At 34.4% G+C, this 14,158-nt stretch overlaps 2 protein-coding genes and 1 non-coding gene across 3 annotated transcripts; 2 read left to right on the forward strand and 1 right to left on the reverse strand.

Moving 5' to 3' along the window:
- Positions 1–2,720: 2,720 nt before the first annotated feature.
- LOC106382116 (60S ribosomal protein L31-3) lies at positions 2,721–4,113 on the forward strand. The gene is made up of 3 exons (XM_013822080.3): positions 2,721–2,986; positions 3,101–3,208; positions 3,655–4,113. Exons 2-3 carry the CDS (start codon positions 3,129–3,131, stop codon positions 3,932–3,934), a joined length of 360 nt encoding a protein of 119 aa, XP_013677534.1. The 5' UTR covers positions 2,721–2,986; positions 3,101–3,128; the 3' UTR covers positions 3,935–4,113.
- Positions 4,114–4,568: 455 nt separating this feature from the next.
- Positions 4,569–4,650, reverse strand: TRNAS-CGA. The gene has a single exon. It is a non-coding gene; the product is annotated as a tRNA-Ser (tRNA).
- An 8,383-nt stretch (positions 4,651–13,033) lies between these two features.
- On the forward strand, positions 13,034–13,798 carry LOC106379834 (40S ribosomal protein S30). Its single transcript, XM_013819700.3, has 3 exons — positions 13,034–13,183; positions 13,273–13,410; positions 13,577–13,798. Exons 1-3 carry the CDS (start codon positions 13,180–13,182, stop codon positions 13,621–13,623), a joined length of 189 nt encoding a protein of 62 aa, XP_013675154.1. The 5' UTR covers positions 13,034–13,179; the 3' UTR covers positions 13,624–13,798.
- Positions 13,799–14,158: the final 360 nt, after the last annotated feature.

Here is a 14,158-nt window from a genome sequence, read left to right on the forward strand (position 1 = left end):
GCACAGTTATTACATTTACAGCTGGCCAGGTAAAAAAAACGGGGGGCGTTCCGATAATCGAGCTCGGGACCTCTCGCACCCAAAGCGAAAATCATACCACTAGACCAAACGCCCACATTGATTGATAACCTATACATATATATCCCTTATATATTAAAAGAGGAACATTGCAATTAATGCGTTCACACTAATATTGACACGTGTCGTTTAGAGAGATACTCTCACATATTTGTTTCCTTATTTTCCATCTTCTGGAGTATCTTGGCGTTTTTTTTGTGTGATCTTCTTAACGAGCTTTTGATTATAAACTAGCCTGAGGATTGAAACACTTTCTAAACAGTTTATAATTTTTTTCACACCTTCGAGGTTTCAACATATCTCATCAGACAGGTGATGACAATTTTTATAGACAAAAAGGATTATAAATTGCAAACTGAGATGAAAAGAACTGTGTTTTAAGACAAAATAGAGAAATTCAACACATCTGTTAGTCTACTGAATATAGAAGTCCCTTCTTCCTTCTTTGCATGGCCTACACGGCGATCCATCTAGGTTATTCTCGGCGAGGTTCTTAAGATGGGGACTTTAGTCGTGGACCAGCGTCACGCAAACTGAGATGAAAAGAACTGTGTTTCTCGACTGAACCTGTGAGAAATCCAACCCATCCGTTAGTCCATTACTGAAGTCTTGAAGAGGAGAAGAGAACCTATAAGTTTATGTTCATTAGATCAGCTTTGTGAGGCGACTTCTTTTGCATCTTTGTGCGTAGCTGTTGATTATTACTGTCAAAAATAGAACTCTTCTCCCATTGTTTCGTCAAACTTAGAATTATCGTTATTACAAACTACTGCAGCTCACGAACTCTTCTCCCCTTTCTTTCGTCAAGCTCACAAACACAAATGATAAAAATTTTATATTGCCAATGATAATAATTTTACGTTTGCATGGCTGGCCAGCACACTCTTACCTACCATACGTTCTTTTAAGCATACTGTTTATTCTTTATTATCACGTACAAATTAATGGAGGCGGTGCATGCGAAGGAAAAAGGGTCGAAGTCTTATGAGATCATGCATATTCTCAGTGACGTGCGAAGGCTATTAGGGGCCTAGGGCAAAAACAATTTATTTTATATCAAATATGCGTATTAATTATTTTTAATACGAACCAGAAAATAAATTTTTTTCTTATCTTATATTTTAAAATTATTTTTAAGAAAAATTAATCTTATGAAAATTAATGGCAAAAGTTATATTTTTGTTACAACTGAAAATTGTATATACAAACTCAAATTATATGCAGGAAAATGTTTTTGACATTCAAAATAAAAAAAATATACAATGAAATTAATATTCACAACAACTAAGCAGAAATGGTCATATTATTGAAAAGTATTAAGAGATAATTATAGTTTTATCATATTATCATATATTGATTATATGATTTATGAATATGGAGGCCCCAAAATGTACTAATGTGAGAGAGGACCTGGGGCCAATGCCCCAAAATTGATAAGGTGAGCACGGCTCTGCATATTCTGGAAAAGAGTTGATAATCGGTACAAAATATATAGGATAAACACACAGCTTTCAAACTAAACTAGAAGAGTCTCTTTTTTTTTTCTTGTGTTGTGCAGTTTGTTGTAGATGAATGGCTAAGAGAAACGTAAAAACAAAAAAAAAGTTATATTCATACGCAACTGTTATAAGTTCCAAGTTGGAACTTCTGATTGTGAGTTTACCGAATCGAACCGGTCGGTTCCGAGTTGGAACGTCTATTGAAATCAACGAAGATAAACCACGCTTATGTACGGTTATTTCAAGTTTACTATATGACGGTTGCCTATTTTGATAATATGCGTGATTGAGTTAATTATGAATAGGGGATTATTTGCATATATTTCAAAAACTTAGTTTATGGCAATAGACTTAAATCGTATAATCAGTTTTATCTTTATGCATTTTAATAAAATTGAGCTTTTTATTTATAAGACTTCTTCTACAATATTCTTCATCGTTAACCTCCAGCACTTTTGTGAATTCTCCAAACCAAAATAAGACTTTCGAATGATTCTTATATTTTAACGGAGTAAAATACAATAAAATCCAACATACAATCAAACTGATGTCTACATTTAACAGACTTTATGTCTTTTTATCTTGTAAATACCAAAAATAATAATCTCATCCCGCGCAAGGTGCAGGTTATCACCTAGTATTTATTAATCCACTAACTTTTAAACACCAATGTTGGTCTGGACCTAGCATTCTGCCACTGGCAATCATTGGAGCAATTGCATACCATATATTTCCTGTTCAGTAATAAAACCCGATAAACTGGATTATTATTCACTTAAAAGGCAAAAAAAAAGACAGAAACTAATTAACTACTTGTTTGAGTTTTTACCTGCTGCACCAGTAACCAGAGCCCTAATAGGTTCTTTCTCAATATTTAACAGATTGCACATATATATTTATCATTTTCCAAGACAAAGCAACACAAAACAATAGAACCAAAGTTTTCTGAATTACAAAAGTATAATCAACTTCTCAATTCCATTTTAAAATATATAACCAAGCAACGAATGGGCCCGGTGTTCATGATGTATATATGTTTCAAAAGTTTAATAAAGCTACGAAACAAGAAGAGGAAAAAAAAAGTATCTATGGAAAGCTTATAAGAGGACATAACCTGATATTTACACAACTTTGTCTTACGTAAGTCATACAAGAAAAACATGGCATCTCTGGAATGGACATTTTTCTTTGTTTTGTTTTGAAAGTTCAGTTCAATCCGGTTTGTCTTTGACTCGGTTAAATTATAGTTAGGCCTTTTATGGGCTATAAAATTCCGAATGACACAACAAGTAAGCCCACTAAAGCCCAAATAAATCATCTAGGTTTAATTTAGTGTTGAATATATATATATATGCTTACTTCTCCGCCGTCGTCGCCTTCTGTTATCTCGACGTTCTTCAAGCCCAAAGGTACTCTCTTTCCCTCTTCGTAGCTCGTTCATTGATCTACAATTGGACAGATCTGTGTAGCTTCTAGTAAGAGAGTCTAGTTTCTAAGTGTTCTTTGGTTATGGATAAACGCAGGTAAGAGTAGGACACAGACAAAGAGAAGATGTCTGAGAAAAAGGGAAGGAAAGAGGAAGTGGTGACCAGAGAGTACACCATCAACCTCCACAGACGCCTTCACAGCTGGTTAGCCTTCTTCTAAAACCTTAGTGTCTTCTAGCTACTTGATTGTTAAGTTTCATAGTGTTGTAATGAGATTGTGTCTCTTCCTTACAGATTATAGTAGGGCCCTTCTTAGACTTCTTGTAGGTTATTTAATTAGTGTTTTTAAGATTATCTTTTTTTTTTTTAAATGTAATTGAACTAGTAGGGAAATGTTGTTTACATTTCATTTCAATATTTACTTCATATTAAGACATATACTTAACCAATTGGTTTGATATCTAAAACCTTACCGGGCCTGTCTTAGCTGTTTGATCGTTCAGTTTCACATAGGGAAATGTTGTTTACATTTCATTTCAAGATTTACTTCATATTAAGACAGGAACTCAATAGCCGAAATTAAGATTAGGTCTTGCTTGCGTTATGAGATTTAAGGGCTTCTTCTAATGACTTTGTTTAACTTGTAACAGCACCTTTAAGAAGAAGGCACCAAAGGCCATCAAGGAGATCAGGAAGTTTGCAGAGAAAGCCATGGGGACAAAGGACGTTAGGGTGGACGTGAAGTTGAACAAGCAGATATGGAGCAGAGGTATCAGAGGTCCTCCAAGGAGGATTAGGGTCCGCGTTGCGCGTAAGAGAAACGACGATGAAGACGCCAAGGAAGAGTTTTTCTCACTTGTCACTGTTGCTGAGATCCCTGCTGAAGGACTCAGTGGACTTGGCACTAAGGTCATCGATGAAGAAGATTGAGAAGGGACTAGTCTGTCTCTTAGACAAGTTTTGTGGTTTTTTCTTTGAGTTTTCGATGTTTTCATTAAAAGAGTCTTCGTATTTTCTTTGTAGTTTGACGTTTCATTGCCGCAGTTTATTGGAAAGACTCGTTTTCTTCGTCGTCAAGACCTTGATATGAATCTGTTTATGTTCTTGTCTTCTGCGTTTTACTTGAATCTTGCTAATAATCAAAAGGTGTATCTGAGTTGGTTATGCAAGCAAATCTGCCTAGCATAGCTACGGTTTGAAATGAAATTATATACGATTTCTTATCAGATTAAATGCTAAGAATCTAGTTTATATGTGAAATGAGTTTTATGTTATCCAACATAAACATCACAAATGCTTAACTCTAGTAAGTTCCATGTCAGCTTTATTACCTTTGGAACGATGACATCCATAGCTGCCACTGTCTTTCCATCATAGCAAACCATAATGATTTGCAGTGAAAATTATATACGGCTTCTTATGAACATAAAAAAAAGAAGCTAAATGCTTACGAGTCTTGTATGGTTTATATCTGTGAACTAAATTGTACAAATGGACGTAGCCCTAAAACTAATTAACGTATTCTTATGACTTCGCTTTTAGTTTTTATAAAAAAGAGCAAAAACGTCGACAGCAGGATTCGAACCTGCGCGGGCAAAGCCCAATTGATTTCGAGTCAATCTCCTTAACCACTCGGACATATCGACCTGTGATGACCAGTAACGCCTTTACATTTTAAATACAAACCTAAAGCATCTTTGAAGCCCAGCCAAAAGTTTCCAACTAATGATGATTCTGTGCTACTGCTTACGTCGGCCCACGATTCACTAAAAACTAATCAACAATTCAAAACTATAATCCAGCATTCTCATTATCCGGTTTGTTTGTAAAATGATTCTTGCAACTGATGCCATCTGTACTCACTCACATGCGATGATGCAAACAAATATATAAAATAAACTCTTTTTTTACGCTCATTTATTATGATCTTATAATTATGATATGAGAAAGATTACATAGACGATTTGACAACCGACAATACTACATGTTTTATGAGGACTTACGCCTAACTGCATCATCTGAGCCGTCTTATGAAGATCCACGTCTGACCAGATTTACTTGCACCATGTTGAAGATCCCTTGTAAACATTTCTTTCGTAGTCTGCATAATTGTTTAATAAATCGTTCTCTCCGGGACTTGAAACTTGGATTTCCTGTAATCTGCAATAAATTCCACAGTCTGGGATTCGAACCCCAAACCTGGGTGTAGAAACCTTTAAACCTTAACCAGTAGGCTACGGTGCTTCCGGCAAATATATAAACTAGTAAGCAGACATTCCTCAAATGAAATCAAAACTCAAAACTGGAATAACTACTGATTTATTAACCGAAAATAGGATTTTTTGTTTTTATTACAATGGAACCATATAACAATGGAACCATGTTTCATATATGATAAATCTAAGGGTGATAATGTTATGATTTTTTTTTTGTCATCAGCATAAACAGACTCATAAAGACTCTGTGAACCAAACTGGAAGATGTTGGTCCATGTGAACGACGAAAGACGGCTGTTTCCTGGCACTACGTGCTAGGCTATCCGTCTTTGTATTTTGCGTTCTTGACACATGGATAATCTCTGATCGAGAAAAACTTTCCTTCAGGACTTTAATATCTTCTAAATAACTTGCAAAAGCTGGCCATTCTTCTGGTTCCGAAACCATCTTCACCAATTGAGAACAATCCGTTGCAAACGTAACCTGAAATTGACGTAAGTTCCTTATACATTCCATTGCCCAAAGTAATGCATCCATTTCCACATGGAGAGGAGATAGACTAGCCCGAACATTCCTTGCCCCCATCAGCCCATTAAAGCTTTCTAAAGTACTGAACCACTCATGTCCAGAGAAACCATCATTCTCTTTCCATGACCCATCTATGAAACACCATCGACCTTGGATTATCTGTAATGCCGGAACCTCTGCATGTGCCCCAGTCCTCTGTTCTTTTGCTATATCCGCTTCAGACCATAGTGTGGACTCTGTTTCTGCTACTTTAAGCGTATCTCTGGGATCCATATCAAGGTTACTAAAAACTTTGTTATTTCTTCCTTTCCCGATATACCATAAAATCCATGCAAACTGGTGATCCTCTAATTGCGGAGAAACTCTCCAGAAAAGATGATCCATATTTGTAAAAAGAGACCTTGTTGGGAAGATAGCTGGGTTTGACGGTATCTTTGAAAGCGCCCAAACCTGGAGTGCTAGAGGACATTCAAAAAACACATGGTTAATTGATTCCTCATCAGCTCCGCATCTTGCACAACATATATCACCAGTTATCCCTCGTGCTTTCAAATTCTTCTTGACTGCTACACATCCTGTTACCAATTGCCATAGAAAATGTTTAATCTTTGGTGGACAATGTACTTTCCAGCAGAAAGCCTTTAAGGCATCAACTGAAGGTCCAAACATCACTGGGGGTCGTTCTCTATCTGGATAAACTCGCTCTACCTGATATCCTGATCTGGCCGTATATTTACCATTGTTTGTGAAATGCCAACCATCTCTATCAACCCTCTGAACGCTATTCAAAGGTATACTTTCTATAATTTTCACATCTTGTGGGTCCACTAAAGCCCGAATTGCCTGCATGTTCCAATGTCGCGAAGTAGGATCAATTAGAGAATTCACTGTGAGGTCAGGGTACTGATTATGTTGATTTTTATTTGCTGGTCTCGGGCGAGTGGTTGGGAGCCAGAGATCATTCCATACTGATATAGAGGATCCTAATCCCACCCGTTTGATTAGTCATTTGCTAACCAGAGATCTAGCAGATGTGATACTCCGCCAGCCATATGACGGAGAGTATGAGCGAATCGGCTCCAGGGGTGATGCGTTCCTGTAATACCGACCTTTGAAAACACGAGAGAATAAAGTATTAGGTTTTTCAATCAAACGCCATAACTGTTTACCAAGCATTGCTGTGTTGAAATCAGTGATGTCTTTAAACCCCAATCCTCCTTCCTCCTTACTAACACAAACCTTGTCCCATGATTTCCAATGCATTCCTCTTGTACTTCCACCTGGACTCCACCAAAATTGCGCTACTGCATTTGTCAATTTCTTCGCGGTTGCCTTCGGTAATCTATAACAAGACATCACGTGATTTGGTAGTGCTGTAACTACTGATTTAACAATTACTTCTTTTCCTCCTTTCGTGAAAAATTTGAAAGTCCACCCGTTGACCCTTTTGTTAAGTCTATCTTGCACAAAGCTGAAAACCTGAATCTTTGAGCCCCCAAGATTCTCTGGTAATCCTAAATAAGTTCCCATTCCTCCAACATTATGAATCCCCAATATATCTCTTAATTCCTGTCTAACTGATTCCTCAATCTTGTGCCCAAATTGGATCGAAGACTTATCAAAATTAATGAGTTGACCTGATACCATCTCATATTCCTTCAAAATCCGGAGAATAGATTGACATTCTTCTCTTGTGCTTTGCAAAAGAATAGACTGTCATCCGAAAAAAGCAAATGAGAGATTGATGGGCATGCTCTGGCTACCTTTATGCCTGTCAGTTGTTTCTCACACTCTGCCTTTTTAATATTCACAATCAATGCCTCAGTACACAATATAAATAAATAAGGGGATAAAGGATCTCCTTGTCTTAATCCTCGCTGTGGGATAATGAGACCCCGTGGTTGGCCATTCAGTAAAACTCGATATTGAACTGATGATATACATTACATCATTAACTTAATCCAGTGAAGATCAAAGCCCATCTTTTCTAGTAAAGCCTGAATAAAGTCCCATTCTACTCGGTCATACGCTTTACTCATATCCGTTTTAATTGCCATATACTTTCCTTGACATGCCTTGTTAGCACGTAACCCATGAAACATCTCCTGGGCTATAAGAATATTATCAGTTATCAAACGCCCAGCCACAAAAGCCGATTGGGTTTCTGAAACGAGGGACGGAAGACACAATTTCAATCGCTGACACAAAACCTTCGATATAATTTTATACCCGACATTGCATAGGCTAATTGGCCGCAGCTCTGTCATCCTCGTTGGCCTCTCCGTTTTTGGAATCATACAGATATTGGTAATATTTAACCTTGGATCTATTTCTCCGGAAACCAAAAAATTGTTTACCATTTCTACTAAATCCTTCTTAATAATATGCCAAGAATGTTGGAAAAAGAGGGCTGTCATGCCGTCCGGGCCTGGTGCTTTTTCTGGATGCATCATAAATAAAGCCTCTTTAACCTCATTCTCAGTCGCTAGTCTCAGCAATTGTTGATTCATCTGAGGAGTGATCCCCATTGTTACCTCCGCGAGAAAACTTTCGAAATCTGAAGGTGAAGTGGTACTGAACAAATCCTGAAAATAGTCTACAACCACTTTTTCCACCATATTATTCTCTGTAATCCAATTCCCCACAGAATCGTGCAATCCAACGATCCTATTGCGAACTCTTCTTTGCTTAGTTAAGGCATGATAAAATTTTGTATTAAGATCCTCGGAAGAATACCACATATTCCTACTTTTCTGATGCCAATACTCTTCTTCATCCTTATATGCCTCTTGTAATTTCCTAGACACTTCCACTATATCCTCTTGCGATCTTGAATTATCTGATTGTACTTCTTCGAGAGCTTTCTGTAATTCATTAATTTTTTTCCTTTCCGTAAGGTGGATTATTTTTCCGCCATTTTGCAATTTCATGCCGATAATTGCTAATTTTTGCCACTATATCATCCTCTTTTTCGACACTATAATTAGACCAGCCCACTGAAATGGACTCCGTTAGGCCCTCTTGTCCAACCCATCTCTTAACAAAACGAAATTGCCCCCTCCTCCGGGGAACTTTATCCTCCAGGAACGCCACCACTGGCCTATGATCAGACGCAACCATCCCTAGATATTCTGTATAAGAGCATGGAAATAGAGTATGTCATTCCTCGTTTGCTAAGGCACGGTCCAAACGACATCTAACCATAAATGCCCCTTTTCCTTTTCCTCTTCGCCCTTGCCATGACATTTTGTTGCCACGGGCCGGAAACTCCAATAAGCCACTGTTTCATATCATATTATTAAAGGAAATAAATGAATCTGCACTTCTCAGGGCTCCTCCATCTTTTTCATGATTTCCAGTAATTTAATTTAAATCACCAATAATAAACCAAGATTCGGATCTTGAAAGTCCATACCGAGTTAATCTTTCCCAAACTTGATCCCTCAGTTGTTGAACCGGATCTCCATAATGTTAGAAAAACTCTTTTCCCCAAAGCCACAGCTTCGACATCTATCATCCAGTTACTTGTATAAAGAATCTGAATCTGATATTCATTATTATAATAAAGTGCTAATCCACCACTTCGTCCATTTGGATCCACTGTAACCAAATTATCATATCCCGAATGAAGTTGAAATCTTTGTACAAAGTCAAACTTCTGCTTTGTTTCTGATAAAAATAAAAAATCTGGTTTATGTTTATGCCATATCTCCCTCAAATAACTCATGGTCCATTTACTTCCCATTCCACGACAATTCCAACTTAAAACTTTCATAAAATAAAATTAAGGATTTGCACCCATGATATAAACCGCCAGATATAAAGAGATCCGGAGTTGCCCTTTTATCCAAAACATTCCCACTGCTATGCCAACACAAAACGTAATTTTGTTATAAAAATACAAACTACCACATACCCAGTATCCATTGACACTAACCATATCCTTTGCAAGCGTGTTGCTCAGACCAAAAATAAAAACTCCAAAACCAAAAACAGTTCCCGGAGATAAACAGGGCCGCTCTTCTTTTCTACTCCCAAAACGCTCGTACACTTGAAACCAGGAACTCGTCCCTTGCACTCGACGCACTCCTGAGTATGCATGGTGTAAAGAAACAAAGCATACTAATCCCAGTAATGTTAATGATATAGCCCAAACTCGCCTCCGATGATCAGTAACAATCCCATACCATACCAATAAAGTGAACCATAGATCTTGTTCTCGATAAGGAATCATAAAATTAAAAAAAAATTATCCCATACTCTCTGATATCTACAACTCTTAACATAAAGAGATACCACCAATGACTCACTAACAAGCCGTTTTTATTCCTTTTAGCAACCAAATTGAAAGGCCATTCCACAGCCCAAGATAACAGGAAACAACCAGAAAACAACAAAAAATTCAAGAAAAATCAAATACAAATGCTCAGCGAGCTTATTGAAGCTGTAAAAAAAACATTAACCGTAGCATGCCCAAGTAACTTCTCTGTCAATACACTTTGATTCATTTATATTATGTAAATGAGATGCACAAAACATCTTCCAAAAATTGATCAAATAACCAAACACTAGGATAGGACCTGCACCTTGCGCAGGGTGAGTTTATTTGTATATATTATCGATAGTTTTTTTTATATATTTGATCATTTTATTTGTATATATAAAATATTTTTGTTGTTATTATATAATTTCTTTCCGATGGATCGGATCAATTTTTATTAAAAATAATGGAACAAAACTATAATTAATACATCATGGGTTGATCGGATTGGACATTAAACAAATTATGACATAAAAACCTTATTTTTTCCATCGAACACATTCTTGAAAAAAAAGTGAACAGTATTGTTTTCACAGTTGAATTATTTTGACTTTTATCTTCCATATGATTTTGAAAGCTTTCAAATTAACCATCGAATTGATACATGTCATTTTAATGTTTTTAGTCGTATACTTAAGGAAAACTTACTTTTTGTAATTTAAAGTCATTTTAAAAAATTCAAAATATAACATATAAGAAAAAATCTAACATATAAGAAAAAAATAACATATAAGGTGTCCTCATTTTTTTATTTTAAAGTCATTTTAAGAAAAAAATATAACATATAAGGTTTCCTTATTTTTGTAACAAAATATAACATATAAGTAAAATCTAATTTTTTTTATTATATGGTTAATGTGATTGTTTATTTTTTTAATAATATAAAACTAAATAAAATGAAGAAAGATGCAAAAATTGTAATCAAATCTTTATTATTCATAATCATTAATTGCTATATATATGTAAATCATATTAAGTAATTTCGTAGCTTTTATGTAGGGAAAGAATACACACTTCTTATATTTTAGGTTAATATAATGTTCTCTAGTGGACATTAAACAAATTATGACATAAAAACCTTATTTTTTTCCTCGAACACATTCTTGAAAAAAGTGAATAGTATTGTTTTCACAGTTGAATTATTTTGACTTTTATCTTACATATGGTTTTGAAAGCTTTCAAATCAACCATCGAAATGATACATGTCATTTTAATGTTTTTGTTGTATACTTAAGGAAAACTTACATTTTTGTAATTTAAGATCGTTTTAAAAAATTCAAAATATAACATATAAGAAAAAATCTAACATATAAGAAAAATATAACATATAAGGTGTCCTCATTTTTGTATTTTAAAGTCTTTTTAAAAAAACATATAAGGTTTCCTCATTTTTGTAATTAAAGTTATTTTAAAAAATTCAAAATATATTATATAAGAAAAAATCTAATTATTTTATTATATGGTTAATGTGATTTTATTTTTTTTAATAATATAAAACTAAAAAAATGAAGAAGGAAGCAAAAATTGTTATCAAATCTTTATTATTCATAATCATTAATTGTCATATATATGTAAATCATATTAGGTAATTTTGTAGCCTTTATTTAAGGAAAGAATACACACTTCTTATATTTTAGTTTAATATAATGTTCTCTAGTGGACATTAAACAAATTATGACATAAAAATCTTATTTTTTCCATCGAACACATTCTTGAAAAAAGTGAACAGTATTGTTTCCACAGTTAAATTATTTTGACTTTTATCTTCCATATGGTTTTGAAAGCTTTCAAATCAACCATCGAATTGATACATGTCATTTTAATGTTTTTAGTTGTATACTTAAGGAAAACTTACATTTTTGTAATTTAAAGTCGTTTAAAAAAAATTCAAAATATAATATATAATAAAATTCTAACATATAAGAAAAATATAAAATATAAAGTGTCCTCATTTTTGTATTTTAAAGTCGTTTAAAAAAAATATATAACATATAAGTTTTCCTCATTTTTGTAATTTGAAGTCATTTTAAAAAATTCAAAATATAACATATAAGAAAAAATCTAATTTTTTTATTATATGGTTAATGTGATTGTTTAATTTTTTTAATAATATAAATTTAAACAAAAATGAAGAAGGATGCAAAAATTGTTATCAAATCTTTATTATTCATAATATTTAATTTCTATATATATGTAAATCATATTAGATCATTCCGTAGCTTTTATTTAAGGAAAGAATACACATTTCATATATTTTAGGTTAATATAAATGTTCTCTAGTGTTATATAATTATGAAATAATGTGACACTATTAGATTAAACTATACTTTAAATTAGATGCTCTAGAATTCTTTGAAATAGAATTTAGAAGGCATTTAGGGTGTCACCTAGGATTTGAGGTTTTTTTAAAGAGAAAAAGACAAAAATAGCACTAAATCAAGTTTTTGTTCCCAAACTAGCACTCAAGGTCAAAAGTCACAAAAATAGCACTTAATGTTTTATCAAAAGTCACAAACTTAAGGTTTAGAGTTAAAGGTTGGGGTTTAGGATTTAGGGTTTAGGGTTTAAGGTTTAGAGTTTAGGGTTTAGGGTTTAGATTTTAGGGTTTAGGGTTTAGGGTTTAGGGTTTATAGTTTAGGGTTTAGGGTTTATGGTTTATGGTTTATGGTTTAGAGTTTAGGGTTTAGGGTTTAGAGTTGAGAAATGAGGTTTTGGGGATATGATTTCAAATTTTGAAAAATAAAAAATTAAAATTTTTAAAGGATAAACTTAAAAAGGTGCTATTTTGGTCATTTTAGTTTTTGAGAGCTATTTTTGTGATATAAACTTAGAAAGATGATATTTTGGAGATTTGCTTTTTTTTAATTAATACAAAATAAAATAAAGTTTTAATTTTTGAAATGCTTCAAGAAAACATAGGGATACGTAAATTTATGATTGTTATGGGCCTTACACCCAATGGAAAGATTGAAGTATGGCTCGAGGCCCGAGAAGCTTCGTTGTCACGATATAAATACATATCATCATCACGAAAACCCTAGCTCTGAGATTAAGCACCCGTATCAGCTTATTGCAGCCGTCGGAAGAGAAAGCAGAGAAGCAAATCAACCATGGGTAATCCTCAGAAGCTTATACATTTCTGTACTACTGCATATTAGTGAAAGTCAAATCGATTGATCTGTGTTAGTGTTTGCTGATCTCAGGGAAAGTTCACGGATCTTTGGCACGTGCCGGTAAGGTGAGAGGACAGACACCAAAGGTAGCGAAGCAAGACAAGAAGAAGAAACCCAGAGGACGTGCCCACAAGCGTCTCCAGCACAACCGCCGTTTCGTCACCGCCGGTAATTTATCCGATCCTTGTTTAAATTATTGGCTAATTCAACATTTGTTTGTTGGATGTTTATAGATTTAGCTCTTTGCTTAGCATTACAATAAAAATGTCTAATTGCAACGCTTGTCTTTTATATAATGCGTTGATTAATGTTGGGTAATGGATGTGTTTTGCAGTTGTTGGTTTCGGTAAGAAGAGAGGACCCAACTCTTCTGAGAAGTAGACGAAGCTATTTTGTGCATTTCCCTTCGTATGTTTTAGTCATGTTTCTTTTGCACTTATATATGTTTTGATTCTATAATGCTATGAATTTGATTCTCAACTTCCAGCAGTAATAGTTTGATTTTGTCTGCAAGTTTACACCAACCATGGGGTTTTATAAATTAGTTATTGAATGATATGTTTCTATTCTACGGTAATGGAATCATACAAGAAACTGTGATTATGATGTTCTCTCGCCAACAAATGTATAATAGGCGATGCTTCCACAAATCTTTCTTCATCCAGCAATCTCTGACCATGCTCTTGAATTGCTTGTATAATTTCATGTCGTTCACATTTGGTTAGGAGCGGTTCTTTGCATTGGACCAGTTAACTGTTGCTTGCTTGGTAATAACCTAGATATATGAACAAGTTTTTGGTTTTTGGTTTTTTTTGTTTTTGTCAACATATTTTTATAAGGCTTTTGGGCCATGCAAGTTACAAGTAGATACAACCATCAAATATACAATCACGTGTATATTTGAAGCCCAAACTAA

Source organism: Brassica napus, chromosome C2 (assembly GCF_020379485.1).
Source record: "Brassica napus cultivar Da-Ae chromosome C2, Da-Ae, whole genome shotgun sequence".
Taxonomy (NCBI): Eukaryota; Viridiplantae; Streptophyta; class Magnoliopsida; order Brassicales; family Brassicaceae; genus Brassica; species Brassica napus.

Bases quoted from the DNA above. Each gene is read 5' to 3' on its own strand.
- LOC106382116 (XM_013822080.3), top strand. From the start codon at position 3,129: ATGTCTGAGAAAAAGGGAAGGAAAGAGGAAGTGGTGACCAGAGAGTAC. The intron at 3,209-3,654 runs GTTAGCCTTCTT...AACTTGTAACAG, and splicing joins CACAGACGCCTTCACAGCTG to CACCTTTAAGAAGAAGGCAC.
- LOC106379834 (XM_013819700.3), top strand. The intron at 13,411-13,576 runs GTAATTTATCCG...TGTGTTTTGCAG, and splicing joins CCGCCGTTTCGTCACCGCCG to TTGTTGGTTTCGGTAAGAAG.